The following is a 19,454-nucleotide window of genomic DNA, read 5'->3' as shown; positions in this document are numbered from 1 at the left end:
GTCCTTCTTGTAGTGAGGGGCCCAAAACTGAACACAGTATTCGAGGTGCGGCCTCACCAGTGCCGAGTACAAAGGGATGATCCCTTCCCTACTCCTGCTGGCCACACTCTTTCCGATACAAGCCAGGATACTATTGGCCTTCTTGGCCACCTGGGCACACTGCCGGCTCATATTCCATCCTCCTTCAGTCCTACCTTGACTCTGGTTTGCTTGGCCGCCCTTTACTTTGATATTAGGAATCTACTTCTGCCAGTTTTTCCTTTCTTCAGTCCTTGCAGAGCTACACAATTGGGAACATCCAACATGGAAATGTGGCTTCTAATACACTAGATGTTATACAGACAAAAAACAAAACCAGCTCACAGTACAGGAGTACTAAATGCTGCAGATCCTCTTCTCTTCCTCTGTTCCTTTGATCAATACTGCCCATTACCATGAGGCAAAACAGAAAACCACCATGATGCGTAACACTCCATAACAACATCATATCTTTTTTTTCTTTAGGGAAAAGCAAAAAAATCCAGACAAAAATCTCAAAAAAAGAAAACACAAGGGAAAGAATATTACCAAGAGAGAGCAGCCAGGAAAAGTCTGAGTGATGAAAAGACATTAACAAGACGGGAGAGAGAGTTGATTTTTTAAAAAGTAGATTGTTCTTAAAAAAACCCACCAAAAACCAAACAAACCTAAACTGCAGCTCAGAAAAAGGGAGGAAAAAAGAGAAAGTGAGTGAGAGAAGCATAGAATGAGAACAAGAAGAATGAGATGAATTGACTAGCAGAAGAGGAGAAAGGAAGATGTTTAAAAATGTTTTTAAAAATGCAAGGAGGTTAAATTTTTCAGAAACCAGTGTTATCCATTTTCTTGACATTTCTACAGATGAAACTCTGTAGCCTGTTAAGGCATGGGAATTTGACAGTATTTGTAGCAGAATACAGATCTGTACAGTTTTTACTGTTTTTAAGTTAACTACTATATATGTTTCTTCTCTCTTATTTACAAATTCCTGCTGTAAATGGAAGAGAAACATTTCCCCAATTACCAAACAAAACCAATGAGTGATCAGAAAGAGAAATGAAGGCTTGATCGTGTTTCCCAAGGTAGACATTTCAGGCAGTGTTGGTCAGCAACTGGTGAAAGCTGAATTTCTTCTGGGATTTAGCCATATGAATTGCCTGAAGTATCCTGTTTCCTCTGAAGCCAAAAGTCTTTCCAAGAAGTGGGAGGCAACCCTCCAACACCCAATTGTCCCACAAAGCATTTAGAGAGATACAGGAAAGAATATTCCTCCTCACAGAATATGTTAGGTTGTTGTTTTTAACTGCAAGGTCTTTTGTACTTCCCCTCGTGTCATAATCAACGGTGCTCAGCATTCATCCAAAGAAGGCTCACCTGCCTTTAGAAGGTTATCTACCAATGGCATGGGCAATAACATAAAATAAATTCAAGTGTCATGCCAAGATCACAGAATAATAATGCAAAATCTCCAGTACCAAAAAAAAGCCCCACCCCAAATCAAAAGATTTTCTAACTTTACTGCATTGTTCCTTTATGATCTTCCATTGAATTATTCATCGAGTCCATCGCTACCTCAGGAGCACAAAACAGACCCTCAGGGAGGCAGTGGACTTAATTAAGGATTTTCCACATTTGACTACCATGGGCTTAAAAATCGGTGTCAGCTTCAATAATGAAGCTCATACCTGCAACTAAGAGTTAATGACTGACAAAAGGCAAAGTTTTGAAGACAGGTATATTCAAAAGCTTCCTCATCAAACTCCAGGAGGATGAAACCACCAGACAGAAATATTCCTCCTTCACTGGGAAGGTGTATCGATTTAGCCAATCCCTTAATCCCTCACATTAAAGATTAAATTGGCTCAAAGTATACTGCCCACAGCAACTGCAGATGTAATTTTCAGATTCGTGCACCAACCTCAGAGCTTGGCAATGGAATAGAGATTCATTATGATTAGGAAATAAATACAGAAGTGAAAGGCAAGACCCACTATAGCTGCATCAATACTTATAATAAATCCCACAGCAGACAGTTCAACAAGCATTGCTGCACTATTAAAAAGGAGCATTTCCCCAGACCTATTTTGTAGCACCATCTAAAATGATCCTGCATTAATAGATACCAAGTTTTCTAGCAGTCTGCTGTAGGTTAATACCAAGAGGTTCAGAGAGCTGGTTAGTAAAGATGGTAAAAACCTCCTTAGACCCAAAATGAAAAGTCAGGCAGCATTTTAATATCCAAAAATTGCAGGGATGCTCTTCCTTTTCTTGACATTGCTTTTCCTTTTCCTAAGCCTCCTTATCACATATGGTAGGCTTCACCGTTCCCTTTTCATTTAGATGCTTCAAGTAACTCTAGGAAGCAAGTCCTAAGGATATGCTTCCTGAGAAGGATAAGGGACTCTACTGCAGACAGACTCAGTTTCCATTCATCCTCTTCACCAATTTTGCTTTCTTCCTAAGGCAGCTTGTCATTTGCCTCAACTTCAGCATCAGTGTTCTTCCAAGATCCTTCACTCAGCACTGTCCCTCTAACCTGTCTATCTTCATTATTTTATTTTCAATTTCCCATGCTTCCCCTCTCCCTTATCTCAGCCTTCCTTCACATTCCTGAGGCATTACAGAAATTCCTCATGGCAAAACTAAAATAAAGCAACAGTTACATTTGCCTTCCTCAGGAAGGCACTAGAATTGCAATTTAAGATGAGATTTGAGAGAAGAGCTGAGACCTACTACAGATACTGAAAAAGAAAAAGAAAGGAGCCACTGACACAAGAAACATAGACGCAAAGCTGTGCCTTATTTGAGGGACATCTAGTTACAGGACCATGTTAAGGATCAGACTCTAAGAGTCTGATACGTGCTTTGTCGTGCACAACTATGAATATGCACCTAGGGGATAACCAGCGCATCACATGAGAAGTGCACTGTAACCTGCTGCTCCCGGGGAGAACTGCTAACAGAAGGCACGGAGCCCACTACGGCAAAGCAGCCAGGAGACAGTGACAAAGTCATACAGGGCAGGAGGGAAAAGAAAAGCATGTGATTATGTCATTATATAACAACATATAGGTAACAGGGTGAATTCAAACTGTCGTGGTAATATTACAGCCAGTGTTTCACTCTGCAGCCATAAAACACTAACAAAGATGGCTTAAAATTGCCAATAGTTGGTTTTCTTCTGGAAAAGTTATGGTGTGGTTTTTTCTACCTCTTTTAAAACAAATCTAGTGCCAAACTATCACAAGCTAAATTTGGATGGTTCTGCAGTTGCTAACCTAGCAATAAATTTTGTTTCGCACACAAATACCTTAGCATGAAGCATGATTATATTGTCTTTATCTTCCATCAAAAGCTAAACCACAGTGGTTTGTCTTGAAATATTATGTATCCTCCATCCTTTCTTTGCCACTCCATGCAGAACCAACCAAATCACTGTAAAGCATGGTGGTAAGACCCAAGATGAGAAGTCCCAGCTGCCATGTCACCTTCAGAAGCAGCACCAGGATGTGCTCTTCACTTCTCACAGGCACAGGCTGGGGGGGCAGTGATTTGGTGTTGACCTGGTCCAGTTTGAAAACTACCGGCCAGGTATTCCTTCTTCCTCCATGCCCCACACAAATGTAAGAAGGCAATGCTTTACCTGCAATCCTGTCCTTGCTCACCTGTGGCAGAGGAGGAGGGTAGGAAACTGCAGTACCTGCAGAATCTAGCAAGTTTTTGAATTTTCTTTTCTTTCATAATGTGAAACAGGCCCTACTAGTGCCGTAACATTATTGTAGTATGGATATATTAGAAAAGCATCAACATTTATTGCACATCAATCAGACTGGCAGCTCAAGTAGCATCACAAAAGCTCCTGGCACAGAGTAAATGGGAAAACCTGTGAGACACCATAGCTAGTCTTCTCTCCCCATGTATACACATCTCAGCTTTGCAGGTGGAGGGATCATGGCTCCACAAAAAAACAGCCAAATCCTTCTGTGCTAGCTGCAACTCATGGTATGATTTAAAACCTTTGGAAGACAATAGCTAGACTTGCAACAACTTCTGGGCCCTTTTGATCAGGACCTCGTTTAGCCAACAGCTTCCATATACGTGGGAAAGTTTAGGTGTGCTATGAATGGTGAGAAGTGATCTGAACATACGCAGGACTGTAACACTGTCATATGTATGCCATAGCGCATACCACACAGGGCTGTGCAGAGGGTGCCATGACTCCCTTACAATTCTCTTCCTCCCTCAGTACGAACTTAACTCTGCGTTTATGCTGCAACCAGCCACTCCAGGCTTTTGCCTCTTTACTGCAGGGGACCCACCTCAATTCTGCCCTCAGTGATGGAGGCCCTCGGAGCAAAACCACCAACACAACTTCCTGGTGTGTTGGTACGGAAAGCAGAGACATTGAGCGATGTTTGGGGGAAAAAAAAGGCAGGCAGAAAACCAGTTAGATATCTGAGTGGAAGGTAAGAACAGAGAATGGAAAGACTGGCAAGAGAAAAGAGAAGGCAAGAACACATTATCAGGCTGGGAACCACTGGGCTTAGGCAATTAGGTCTTATGTGGAAAACTGCATTCCTTCATGAGACACACCAGGAAGACACACGTAACAAAGCTCACTTTTCTCTGTACCTTTAGCAAAACAGAAGTAAGTTACATCCCTTTTCCTATAATTTCTGAGAAAAAAAATGGCATGGCAGAAGTCAGGCTCAGTTTTATTTCAGAAAATGCTGAAATTATATGTTGGACTACTCATATCTGATCAGGCTAGAATGAGTAGGCATGAGAAGACTTTGTGAATTGACGGAAGGATGTGTAGGCAGCCTCCTATACAACAACTGCATGGGTTAGAAAGTATACGGCAGACAGTCTGACTGTGACTCAACCCATTAAAGTTCTGAAAGGTCTCTGCAGGATGCCAGCAATCTTCCTGCCTGCATCACCGGCACTTGCAAACAGAACCTGCTCCTCCACTGTGACTTCTGAAGGCTTCAAAAGGGAAAGAACTCCCTCCTCAACCCCCTCCAAAAGCAGCAACTCAAGTAGCTGCTGGGGAAGAAGTGTCTCTGCATCGCAGCTGTGTGAATAACCAATTTCGCAGCTCTGCAGATGCAGGGGAAAGGGGATTTTCTACTACTGACGCTAAACCAGCTCAATTTTTAATTTTCACTCTTGGCTCAACCAAAGTCAAACATTGTTTTGATTTGGAGCATTTTAGTAACTTTTAAAATTTGTTTTAAATACAAGAACAGAAAATTTCGGAGCATACCACTAAATATCTTGCATATCATTTACAAAAATGTAGTAGCAATGGATCCATTATAAAACATACCAAGGGATTAATAAGCCCAACTTTTCAGCATGGATTTCAACACTGGTTTCCCACCCTGGTGACAGTATTTTATACTGAAAATTCTATATTCAATATCTAACAAATATTTGCATGAAATAGATAAAATCAGTGGGAAAAGGGATAAACCTTCTCTCTACAGATGAGGGACTTGAATTTCAGGCTGCAGTAAAATGATCTCTTTCCAAGGAACACTTAGTTCTCCCTACACAGATGAAGAACCTACTAATCTAATAAATGGCAAAGAATTGGGCATAAACTTGGGTATCCAGCTGGGCAGAATCCAAACAGGTGGACAGCCAATGCTCAGACCCGGAGCTGCTAAGTTTATTTGCAGTTTCTGCCTGAAGCACCAATCTCTTGTGCTTAAACAAAACAAGGAGACACAGTATGTGTCTTCTCAAGGCAGAATCTCACCCCAAAGAAACAGTGAGACCTGCTAGAATATGGCTGGTCATAAGTGCAGAAGGAAAATATAGACAAGTCACCAACTTGTCAGTCATCAAAAGCAAATTCATTAGAACGAGAAATGTGGACCCCACCAGAGACAATGTCATGTAGGACTTCTTTGTAACTCAGCTGACTTACTGTGAAATACAACAACCTCTAAGTAAAATCCTACACTCCCTCCCAGATGAAGGTTATCACTATAGTTAGGTGATTGTGAGGAAAACGTAAAATAAGGGACTACTTCAATGGTAGTGCATTAGAAGCTAAGGTGTAGTTGCTGTAAATTCAGTTTACCCAATGGCATCTGCTCTTTCTGCCTGGAAACGCTGTTAAATTAGCCAAGATCCAAGATGAATGGCAGTCCACTCACAACTGGAGCAGTAGCTTTGATTTTCCTGCCTGCTATCAAGAACACCTGAATGAACATTGACTGCACATATAGGGGTCAACTTATTAAAACTGCAAAGCTAGTGCTTCTATAGAAGCATCCCAGGCACAAAGATGGCACATTTAAACACAGGACAACAACTATCAAGTTTCTCTTTTTGGGTTACAAATAAAAGGAGTACTCCATTCTGGTTTCTTTAGCTTGCACTTCACACCAAATTAAGTAAATATCATTATTTTACATCAATATCAGTAATCACTGAAGTGCGTGTGTACAAAAAATAAAATCAGGCAAATGAATACACACCTACAAACACATGCATAGAAAATATTTCAGTTTCATATATTTATACTTCTCTGCTGATTGTATTTTGAAAACAAAATGGATCTGAATAGTCTTGCACCATAGACTCCCAAACAAATCAATGACAAAGCACCAATAAATGGAGATACTAATAGCAATGGTGGCATAATAGTATTTCCATGGAAAGGTTTTTCCTCAGACCCTTTTTATACTCAGGAAAGTTTCAAAAGCACACTGCTACAAGTTACCAGTAAGAAAAATCTCAAGATGTCTGCACTGAATAAAGTCTGTTTTAAATGGTAACTTACAATTTTATTTTTAAAATTAGTAGAACATGAAGCTGAAGTAGTTTTGGAAAGGAGCAAATTGGAACCGGGGGGGGGGGGACGGACGGACTTGTCTGCTCCAAAAGAACACACAAAAAAAATCTGTCATAAAGCTTATTCCAATCATTTTCTTCACTGTTAACTTTAATTATACTCTCTGACTGTCCTATAATTATGTAGCTTGGGAAGCTGCCAGTTATTTCCTGTGGAAACTTTTAAAATTTCTTGCAGAGATTCAACATTACTTCCATCAATGCATTCCATATACTATGTCACTACCTCTTAAAAGCAAAGCCTCTGAAGATAGTGATTGATTATTTAAGTGGAACATGAAAAAAACGCAGTGCATATCAGTCACTGATAGCACCAGACAATTAATAAAAAAGAGAAAGAAAAGCTAACTCAACAGGAAACTAATTCAATAGGAAACTTTTTTAAAAATCCAAATGATAGCTAAGGACACCACACAATGAAAGAAAACATTTTTTTTTTCCCCCTCCACTAAACAACCTTTCTTCTGGAGGCTCCAGTCATATTGTATAGTAAACAAAAACAGAGATTCAAAAACCATTAACTCGAAGTCTAAATAAAGAAAAACAACACTATGTTTATCTGAAGGAAGACCGCAAGTAAAGAAGACGTATCACTGCTATTTCAGGAATAAGTATCCAACAGGAAAAAGGTGAATGAGAGAAATGGATTGTGGGGAAGTAGGTAAGAAAGACTCAAACAGGGAAAAAAGTTTGGTTATTTTTGTTTCCTCCTTCACCGCGTGACACCCATGTTTTCACCCTGAAATGCTTCTGCTTTCAAGATGGAGAGTTACCCATCTGCTCCACTGCCTTCATACCCATGTTCTTCAACACATTGCAATTGTGTTTACTCTTCTTTTAAGTACTTTTGTTTGGTACTGGTCTTTGAAGCCCCACTGCCACCCCCACAAAGGACACTTCAGTTTCAGACATCCTTCCCACCTAACTAATCCACTTATTATGCAAATTATTTCTAAGCAGAATCACTTATGAGAGGCAAAACAAGGAATGAAAAGGGAAGAGATTACTTACTGCCTGTCTTCTAACTTCTCCTTATCCGTTTTTTTTCAGCATACAAGAAGGTACCTTACTAAGGGACATGAAGCTGGGGCATCCTAAGAAAGTGGCAGGTCAGACTGCAGTGATTCATGTTGCCCATTAAAATGCAGCACTGCCAATAAACCAGTGAAACCATTGTGATTTCCTGATAGTGCCTTTGCTTAATACACCAAATTCTGTCAGGAGAAACATATTTTCCAAGTTTGTTTCAAACCAACTCTGGTTTTCAGTCTCAATTTTTAATTACTGCACAGCACAGATACTATCTCATTTGGGGGCTCAGGAATTAACCCGTGGCACAGCAATCAACTGTATTGCAAAGGGCCAAGTTGAAAATAGTCCGTCCTCCTAGGAACCAAAACATTTTCTAGTATCAACAATGAAAAAAGGAGAACAGCTCCTGTCAAACAAGTTGTTCGGTATGAAAGTATTATTTGTACAGCTAACAATTTCTTGTGGAAAGTTAACCTTGACCACAGAGTGAATTTTTGTTAGGGTATAGGAGTGGAAATATATCTGAAAAAATAAGCAAGGTCAACAGGCGGTACAAGCAGAGCAAACTGGTGTTGTGGGAGCTTTGGGAGCCAAAGGCCATGAAGAAAAGATAATGTTAGATGTGAAATAAGGAACTCAAAATGAGAAGGAAACAGGCATGTCAGGGCCCACAGGAAACTACTGTACACCAGCTAGTAAGTCAAGGAGACGAAAAGATAGAAAGTAGGTGTCTCTGCGGTCAAAGACTAGCAACGCTGTAGAAGTTGCACAACACTGTTCATCTCAGAGGTGTTCAGCATGCTGTTAACATGACAAGGTGGACCACCGCAGATGAGTGAGCAACCAGTTTAATCTGAGCGTGCTTCGGTATGGCATTTCTAGTGTATGTGTACTCTTTCTCAGGCGGAAAATACATGAGGCACCCAGACACTCTCCTAACAGGAACCATACAAGAATAAAAATAGGCATCTCAAAATAACAGCAAAAATTCTCAGTAATGCAGCAGCAAAAATACTGCATTATAGAAACAAAGCTGAGCCAGCACCAAAGTCCCTTCTAAAGAGTGGCTAATTACACGCTACGCTGAACCCAGTTTTTAAGACAGCATTTGCAACATGAAAATGAAAATAAGAAAAAATTGAGAGATGTCAATGAAAGCTCTATTTCAACAGAATTTCTGTCCTCTTTAAATTCTTTCACACTTCTTTAAAGCACAACTCTCTCATTTGGAGCACTGGCTACCCCTACTAACCATACTCTCTGAATTTAGAATTTTCAAAAAAAGCCTATGAAGTAGCACCATCCAGATCTTACCAAATTTCAATGAGAAAAAGTAACCCATTCTCTTTTCATAAACAAAAACACGCAAATTTTAATGAGAAAAAGTAACCCATATAAAAGTTACATAAAAGTAACCAAATTCTCTTTTCATAAACAAAAACATGTTTCAGCATAGTTTATGCAGAAAACATACTCATTGCCCAGCATATGAAATAACCCCTAATTTCAGGGGTTTATAGGATTTGATAAATATTGCTGTACTGCATGCTACCACAGTTTCTTTTAACAGTTATTGCTAGATTCAGACTGAGGCAGAAAGATACGTTTAAAGAGCAGATCTGACAATCTTGTGGTCTCCTATTATGTCCATGGATCATCCTGGCCTGGATAGCAGCACGCCCTTTACAAACCTATCAGAGCTTTGACACTATTCTACTTTGAGCAAAAACGAGACAATAATGCATATTAAAAGTTCACTCTCTACTTTTTAGTAGGAATGATTGGCGTGTCTACTGTCTTCTTGCTATATACAACCTTCTTTAAGCAGGTCTGCATGTGCATTTTTTCTTGGGGGGTTAAACCATCCCTACTCTCTCAAGACACTGACGTTCTAGACTATCCTCTACTCCCATCTGTGCTCGCTTGGCAAATATTCCTGACTTCAATAAAGGTCAGGAAAAGTTGTGCTATTCAGAGGCAGGTATTATTCAGCTGTATGCCTCTTCTTGTAAGGATGCAACACGTAACTTGCTTTAACTACCCTTGAAATAACAAATGCAGGAAGTGGAGTGGGCAGGGGGCAGGAACAGGTTATGCAAGTGAATCATGATGCTTTTTACCTATTTTTCTCCAAGCATTACCTCACCTACAGCAGTAGTTTTAGAGGGAGCATCTTAACTCTCAGGACACTGCCAACTCAGTCACTTATCACGGAATTTGCTCATCAAAGTCTCCTTTTCACAGAAAACCCTGACAGTTTTTGGTAGACTTAGAGCAGGGAAGAGAATTCTGCACAATTACTCATTTCTGGGCTTATGGACGTCCATCATGCATCTGAAAAAGGCACAAGCTCATCTCCCTTCCCTTTGCAGGCCTAAGCAAAATGTAATATTTGCAAAAAGTAGTATCTATAATATTTGACTCAGCAATGACAGACTAGACAGCTGTACAGCTTTCTCCCAAAGTTTTTACAGACTTACGTTTTACTGTTACGTGGTTTGCCTTCCTAGAGTTTGTTGTTAATGATATCAGGATTCTGAACCTCCTCTTCAAAGTCAACTGTAAACAGGATGTAACCAGTGTGAACAGGCAACCGCACAGATCTCAAAGACGAGAAGAAGCCTTACCCGTATATAAGCATCCTGGTGATGTTTAGCAAAGTACAACATGTTGTCGAGGGCTAGCATTCCTGGAGGGGTCTGCGTAAAATCCATTGCTGGGTTTACATGATTCTGTAAAAAGATAACAAGATCGCTCAATTAGCATCTTTACAAAAGCCATCAGCTCCCCAGTGATGTGCACTGCATCAGCATGCTGTGCCAGAAAGTCCAGCAACAGAGCTCTTTTTGCTGAGCCAAAAACTCTTAACAAGGAAATAGTCCATGCCTCAAAGAACTTTAAAGCCAAATGAGGTTGGCATGTCACTCATTCACTTCTGTAGCTACGGAATGGAGTGTCCCAAAGGTTGAGTGCTTTAGAAGCACAGATATCCAAGTCTTTCATGGCAGACAGACTCCTCGGTGGTACCACAGACTAAAAGTACTATTTACATGAAAATGCAAATATATATGCAAACAGCCACCAAAACACTTATTTGTACAACTGCTATGGAACAATTTCAAATAAACCACAAAAAGGAAAAAAATACTAGATTCAAAAGCTATATTAAGTCTGTTAGATCTTGTGGACTCCTGAACACAAAGGGTGTCAGACAAAAGTGTATGAAATTAAACAGATTCACCTTGTGGAATTCAGGTAAATTTTTTGTTACATTCTGAATCTACGAATTTCAACTATGGAATTAATGAATGAGCATACCAAATATAACCAAAACTTGATAGCTTCCACATGCTCCTACAAATTTCAAAAGTTCAGTTTCACACACTACATGAAAAACTACATTTGCTCGAAATATTCATTAGTCCATCTTTTGACTGGAGGGAATTAAACATACACTTGAGTAAGTTTCATATGTAGTTCATGGTTTAGAGATGAACATTTGCCTGGCTATGGACAGGCTCAAAAACACCACAGAAGCTGCTCAGAAAAACAAAGACTCAAGAGTATGCCTCCATCAAAAAATGCCTATCATCTACAATGCTCTTTTATCAGTATCACCTTTGCGATGTCTCCAGCTCCACTCATCATTCTGACACAGAAAGATTTCCCTAGTTGCTTCGCAATAGCATTTGTATTCTGCAAGACCCAGCTGACAGAGACTTTAAAAGTGCATTTACTAGCAGAAAACTAATTGGCAAAGATCAGCACAGATTTCTTCTTCCATCAGTCTGTTTCTGCTGTGTGCTCAGGGTCTGATCCACCCACCCCACTAACAAAAGCATGGTTTTTACTACTTTTCCTCCTGTTGATTCTGCCAAGCCACAAAGCTGTAGAACTATGAGATTCCACTCTCTTGCCCGCCTTACCTTTAGATGTATGATAAGTTAGTTTTAGCTAGTCAATAAATCCTAGTCACGTAAAAAATTAGAAATACTAGAAAGTGAAAATTAAACTTTAAGATGGCTGCTGCCACTTTAAAAGCAGACGAAGATTTTGGGCTGAAGATGGCATCCACAATTTGTTCAGTTTACATCTCCGGCTTTGGAGAACTGGTGTACAAGCAATGCAACCACAGGCTCATCATTTTGCAATAGGGAATCAACAGGATGTCTGAAATCCTAGATTTTACACGCAGCAGATATTTCAGAAGGATAGTAGTCTAGAGCGGGAAAACAAAGGCTTACCGAGTTGTGTTTTCCAAAAACTTTTTTTTGTATTTTTGGGTTTGGGGGGGGGTGGTGTTTGTTTGTTTTTCAGACTTTCATCTGTTCATCTGAATGATGAACGAAAGTCCTTCGTGGCTACTTTCATCTGTTCATCTGAATGATGAACGGAAGTCCTTCATTTCCCCAACTCAACCTTCCATCTTCCACATGTGATACGTTTATCAGTCAGAACATTTAAAGTAAGTACAAGACTGTTTTACACAGATCATAAGCCTAACAGACTTCAGCTTCTGGAAAGAGAAACCTTCCCTCCCTGCCATTTTTAAGCATTTCATAAAGTGCATTTTTTGAGATGTTGGGTCTGGCAGACACAGAAATGCCCCCCTCCCCCCAAACCCAGCACGAACATCTTAGCAGGACCTTCTACGCGTTTGAAACTACCTTCATTTTGGGCGTAAAGTACAATTCCTGGGGAACACCACTTGATACCTGGTGTCAAGCTGTTGGGAGACTGTCAACAGGGTACCACACAGCACCAGTTTTACAATGCCTTTTGCAAGCAGAACTTCAGCACAGGGCTGCAAATATTCTCTCTACCCCCAAGCTACAGCACAGGCAGAGTATACTTGGCTAAATACCTGGCAAGCAGAGAGCATCAAGATCCAGCTACCTTTCTCCAGATATTAATATTAGCACGCATTTCACTGAAACAATGTTAAAATAAAAGCAAGATACTGAAATAAAAAGGCTGACCTACTGTTGCTTGAGTAGTTCCTTCCTTCATCCCATTCTACATCTCAAATTATATAGAAATGTTGTCAAAAAAACAGTGGGGACATGAGAAATCTCACCACATTTAGTAAGGATGACTCATTTTGTCTCTTGCCATCACTACTAGTTCTATATTTAATCAGAAAAGCCATCTCTCCATCACTTATTACTTTTTCCAAGTCAACCCTATAAACTCAGCTATTTTCAGTTGTTTGTTTCAAAAGTTTCTGTCACTTTGGATCCCAGGAAAACTAGGGCTTGATCTTCAGCTCTGTTAAGTCAAATAACTGGAGATACGCCAGCTGATAATAGCTGAGGATCCACAAGACAGTTCTGGCATGTGTGAGACAATACATTATCTTCAATTATTCTTCCAATTCAAAAGGAATGCCAGCTGCTTTGTTCCCTTCCTTCTTCCTCCCTCCCCCTAAAATCATCCTTTTCTTAACACGTTGAACGTTTGTGGTTGAAATATTAACTTATTGAGAATGGGTTTAGAAATGAGATACAAAGCTAAATTATCTAAAATGCTGTAGTGAATAATTCAGAAGTATGCAAACACCCCCACCTACAACATAATTTATTAAACATATGGAACATAACGCTTCAGGCATATTAGCTGCATCTGTTTAGTACAAAGTCTATTGCATTTTTCTCTTTATAAAAAGCCAAGAGTAAGAAATACAAATGGAACAGATTTGTTACCTCCAATTTTTCAGATCATTTTTTATTTTTTCCATTAGACTGAATATTATCTATGCATCTTTCAGCTTCAGCGTCTGAGCAGTATTTAACAGCTTATGCTCTTATACCGCATATATTAATATACCAAAAGCATCAAGAATTTGTTAGCCAGCTTAGCAGGGTACTGTGGAAATGAAAATTCATTCTTTTGGGTTAGACATAAACCCAAAATCATGTCTGCTTATGCCATTAAAAAAAAAAAAACCAACCCACGCGGCATGTTTCACAAGATTACAGCTATTCTGGATAAATTCCAGTGCAGTAATTGTATTCAGACAACCTAGTATTCTCATGCAGTCCTAACTGCGTAAAGCTTTCTTCTCTATCTCTTGTCCTGAATGGCTCCACTGTCTTACTCCGGGCTTCCAAGGCAATCTCTGAGGGATGTATAGATTTGTCATAAGAATATGTCCTCGCACTGAGATGCCTAATCACAGTAGTGGTGTACTGTCTGTAGATAACTGCTAATGGAATAAGCACCGCTCGCTCCTTATGTTTTTTCCTAACAACAGTATCTTCCACATGAATATGCTGAAGCACAGAAACCATTTATTTCCCTGCATTCCCAGCCTATTTAGGTACAAACTTTTTATTTCTGTCTTGACAGATATCGACAGCCTATCACAGATTTTGCATCAGTGTTATGTTCAACTATGTAAATCAGTTGCCAAGTCATGCTAGTTTGTCCTGAAGCTGCTTGCAGTAAGGTGCTAGACCCAGTAATAGCTCTTCTACACAGAAGAGCAAACTCCTGTTTTCCCAACCCCAAAGCAGCTCAAGTGAAACGCTATTCTGTATGCCGCCCTTCTGTAGGCTTGTATGACGAAAACACTACAGAAGATCCCAGGGAGGAATTAGGATTGTAAAAAAAACTGATGATAAAAGAACTTCAGAACATCTGAAAAAGAAGAGTCCAATTTAATTGGTGTAGATCTAAAAAGGAACCCTCTCAAAACTGGTCATATTTTTTTCTACAGAAAAAGGAACAAGCTGTCTGCAAAGACAGCGCAAAGGACATAGTCACTTTCTCCCATCTTCAGTTACTAGCACTTATTCATCTTCTTTCTTTTATACGTAAACCAGTGTTCTGTGGGCTAGGAAGGAAAGCAATCACCTGGTTCTACAGCACCTATGCAAAAACCCTCCCTGGGTCAAATGAGGATATTCCAGTAGTACATACAGGGACGTTTGTTCATAAGAAGTCAGGACCAGGAGGGTGGGAACTCTTTAAGTGACATTTGCAGTGAATTATGAATTGATAAACTTATGTTGGAAGTATCAACAAGGACACAACCTCACCATTTACCCCATCCCTAAATAATCCTGAAGTTTTACACGCAAAATATTCCCATCTGTTCATTTACACAAGAATTACAAGTATGAAAAAATGCTACATTAAAAAAAAAAAATTGTGAAGAGGTAGTCAGCTAAAATTCTTAATGAGGAAGTAATCTTGTCTTTTTATTTAACAGCACTATATTCAAAGAGATGATGATGCACCCAACTTCCACCATCCAATTTAATGAGATATAACAGTGACTTGGGAATTTTCAACCTCTATGTATTCAATGAAAGCAAGAGCTAACAGATTGTTTTTCCCTTGATAACCCTTTATATATGCAAATGTGCATTATTTTTTTTCTTCTAAAGCCAATTTTTTAAATTTTCCAACAGAACTCCATAATAGAATGAAACTGTATCTGGAAGATCCCTGAATTTAAAAAAACAAACAAACAAACAAAACCCAAAACAAAAACAAACAAAAAAACCCCACTGTCTACCTCAAGTCAGAAGTATCCAAGCTCAGCAACTGTTAGATCTTTGGAAGATTATGCAAAAAATCTTTTAAGATACAGTGCAAGTCATTTAAATCACATCCCCACTACCCCACCATGTATAAAGAACTCCGGTATATTTCTACTGGATATAGTTTTCATAAAGACTTACAAATTATGTTTGCATACAACAATGGTAGTTTTTCCTTCAACTAACATATTTCCAGCTTTTTCCAGCTTTGTGTTTCAGCAAATATTTGGCCATGTCTACCTAACTTTTTTTTTTAATGACAGCTTTGCAATACATATTAGTAGACTGCAAATGTTATCCTTCAATAATAAAACTCACTCCAATCTACATAACATGTTAAGCAACAGCCTTTCTGGATCAAGTTTGAACTCACCAATATAAAACTGACCTTCTCAATAGCAAAGAAATCATAAGCACAATCTGCACATAATTTGCCCTATAAAAAACAAATCAACCCATAATTTGACTACCATATTCCCTTGATTCAGTGAGCTACTATGTAATCTAATGTAAAGCACCACAGAGCTCTACATGAGTCACTACCAGAAATCTGTCCCAATCACGAATGGATGCTATGGTGGTCAGAATTGCAGAAATCTGTATGTTATGGTGGCGCAACTAAATCGGCTAAAATCATCAGATAAAACATAACAGGGCATGTCAAAAGACAAGCACTGCATATTTTCAGCCATGAATAAATTACACATTGTAAAGCAAGACATAAAGCTCTTGCATAATTCTTTTTATTTTATACATACCTATATTACAGCTTTACAGTTACGTGAGTTAATGCTTCGGATTCCAAGATCTTAAGCCCTATGGACTGGCAATAGTTTGAAAGCCTAAAAGAATCTGAAATGAGTGCTATAACTCAGAGTGATCACATCTTGTCCAATGCATGACAACTATGAACCACCTTTCAGGTTTTATTTTAGTTAACAAGGACAGACTTTAAAGTTGGATACATGCTTACCACTTCACAGATTGTTGACTTCTTATTATTGAAGTAATGTTTTCTGGGCAAATGAAGTTATCAAGCAGTAACAGGTCACATGCTCTCTCAGGGATATTTAAAACAAATCAATGGGACATGGTCATTTCAATTACATTTTTTCAGCGTGGGAAATTACTACCAGGTATCTCCCAGTATCCACTAAGTTTACAGAATAACTGAATAAGCAGTGAAACGTCCACTCGCAAACCTAGCTAGACTGGGTCGAGAAATTAAAAGCCATACTAGTTTATTACTACTCCACACTTGAGATTACCAGTTCATTTAACAGCCACGTCAGCAGACCTTGCCAGATTTCCTGTTCCACGCTTTTGGGCAAAGTCAGTCCTCTTTAGGGGAAACTGCTGTTGGACAAGGCATGAGCTAATCCAGACAGCTTTCACTGCAGGGAATTAGGGACCATTCCCAGGAGACTTTCTAGAGGCTCAGCTGAAAGGGTCTGAGGCAGGTATCCCTCCAAGTCAGGGCAGCTGGACAGCAACCAAGGTTGCTATTCAGATAGCTCCAGCTCTTCCAAAATCATGATGGATGTCTATTACCCATGTCCTGGCCAACAAGCAATTTTTGCGTTGTTTGAACTATAGCAGTCAAGAAGTACACCAGGATAAACTGGCATGGAGTATCCCCAACCTAAAAAGAAATAGTGTTATAAATATAGGCCTTTTTATGACCTTGAAACATGTCAGGAGATCAACTGATTTAATTTTAGCAGTGTCATTAAAGCAGCTTGCCTTTTCTACATAGATAGGATCTAAGGCATGAATTCTCATCCTGCCCAGCAGGATAATTATCAAGCTAGCAAGACGACAGTCATGTGAGAAAACTGTGTGAAAAGTGCTAGCAGGAACAGCAAGCAAAAAAAATTAATCCATCTAAACTTGAATACTGTAAATAAACACAGATTAAATGTTTGCAATTAGATGGAAGTCAGACATGGCAGAATCAAAATCTACCTGAGTAATTTTATCTCTGTTTGTGAATCCTATCAGATATGTAAATTAGTTAGACAGCATTCCTAAGTCCAATTTTGGCATGAAAAGCCTTTTTTGAGTTCAGGTAAGCTTAATGTCTGTTGAGTAAAGTACACTGTGAATTCCCCTCATTATTTAAGCATAATGGCTGACACTGTTGGTATATTGGTGTACAAACATTAACGGTCCTGACTGATGGTTCAAAGACTACTTATTAAGGAGAATTCATCAGAGCTCTTCAACAGGCATTTTATACAAAAGTTAAGGAAATTATACAAAATAGTTAACAAGTGTACATATATATGTATTTTAGCATATGGCCAAAACACGTGAGTTGTATAGCCTATCAAAAAGAAAAAAAAGAATCTCTAGCCATTTTCATTAAGTAAAATGAAAGGTTAAAAACGAAGTTCTGCCAATCTTGGGCTGCTTGAATCAGGGTCTTCTAAGCATAAGACTACTAGTAGAGCATCTTCTTGATTGTTTTAATTACACTTCAGCCAGTTTTATCTAAACTTAACCATTTTGACAACATTTGCCTCTGTAATTAAGGTGAGTTAATTAAAACACCTTTCAATTGTGGTTCTTCGAAAGAAAAATTTCTTAAATTATAAGCAATTGAGTAAAATCAGGGTAAAAATAATCATTAGAATTTTCCCGAGGATGGGTATCTACAGGGAACCCACATGGGAAGCAGCTCACTTAATTGCTGCAGTTGCCTCTCCCATACATCATCACTCGGAAGACTTGAGTGAAACTCCGAATGGGATCCTTCCTGCTGGAACAACTGTCAGCTCTGGCAAAGGATATGATGCTTACATACTATGGTAGGCATGGCACAACCACAGAACAAGAAGACCAGCACTCCATTTGTGCAGTGAATTACACCTGCCTTGGAACTTCATTAATAACAATGACTGTGGTGGCTGGGGACATCCCTGCATCTTTACAAGCCACGTTGCTTTGAGAACAGTGAGCTTTGCAAGGAACCTAAACCCAGCGCCAAGTATACCAAAGGTAAGTTGGGATAGATCTTGCTCTCCTTTTAGATATTTCTGTAGAAAGGTTTCACATTTTTCTTTTTCAAGCAAGCTAGCAAAAATGGCTGTCATGTGCAAAAGCAAAGGGCCAGGCTATGTTTAGTTCAAATAAAAAGTAGAGAGAAGTCAGCCCTGTGTCTGAGAAAACTCCACCTCAAAAAGAATCAGCCATGGGAATCTGCTGACTGCCTGGCAGCCAGATACAACAGCTGCCAAAATTTAAAACCGGGGAACTGAGCTGAAATGTCATCTGCAGCTAGGCATACGGACTCACGGTCCTAGGTAAAAAAAAGCCTGCTGCCACTACGGAGCTCTGTGGTTCACACACTGCCACTTCTTTTATTACCTGTGACCAGATCAAGCTTCCAGCAACCACAGAGGACAAGCTGAAAACTAATCTACAAAAAAGGAAGCGTCAATATCTATGATATTTTAGCTACCTTTGGATGTATGTCCCCACATACAAAATGACTAGCTCTACAGTCAAATCTTTCCCCTGCTTGAGTACAAACAGCCAAGCTTTGTAGATGTCAGAGATGGGTTTGGAAAAAAGGACTGATCCCTCCTAAAACCTTTGAGTCCATACTTCTATCTTAAGTCAACAATAGCCTATGCCCATCCTATAGCATACTCTCATCTGCCCTCAGTAGTGAGGTAATAAAAAAAAGACCAAAAAACACTGGATCCATTTATCGGGGAATTTCTGTTCACTTGACTTCCATTTTTCCTTGCCTCCCTCTACAGGAAAGTGAAGCTCTTGTGACTAGAGCTGTGCTCTGTGAAATACAGATGTTTTGCGCATGTCTGGGCATTAGTCTGCTCTGCCTCCAGTTTCCTCCAGACAGACATCAAAAAGAGGATGGAGCTGCACCAAAATGTAGGAAGATTTAAGAAAATTAAGGAATTTTTAAACGAATACATATTATTGAAGAGTGGCTGGAAAGCTGCCTGTCGGAAAAGGACC

At 39.4% G+C, this 19,454-nt stretch overlaps 1 protein-coding gene across 1 annotated transcript in view; it reads right to left on the bottom strand.

Annotated features, from left to right (window-relative positions):
* The window catches only part of LOC103894162 (engulfment and cell motility protein 1), a 160,075-nt gene that overhangs the window by 52,461 nt on the left and 88,160 nt on the right, over positions 1 to 19,454 (bottom strand). Inside the window, exon 13 of the mRNA XM_009273495.1 lies at positions 10,548 to 10,652. Within this exon, the coding sequence (XP_009271770.1) occupies positions 10,548 to 10,652 (105 nt within the window). The remainder of the gene's footprint in view (positions 1 to 10,547; positions 10,653 to 19,454) is intronic.

The sequence above is a fragment of the Aptenodytes forsteri genome, unplaced genomic scaffold (genome assembly GCF_000699145.1).
Source record: "Aptenodytes forsteri isolate BGI_AS27 unplaced genomic scaffold, ASM69914v1 Scaffold270, whole genome shotgun sequence".
Classification (NCBI taxonomy): Eukaryota; Metazoa; Chordata; class Aves; order Sphenisciformes; family Spheniscidae; genus Aptenodytes; species Aptenodytes forsteri.
This window is presented reverse-complemented; position numbering and strand designations above follow the sequence as displayed.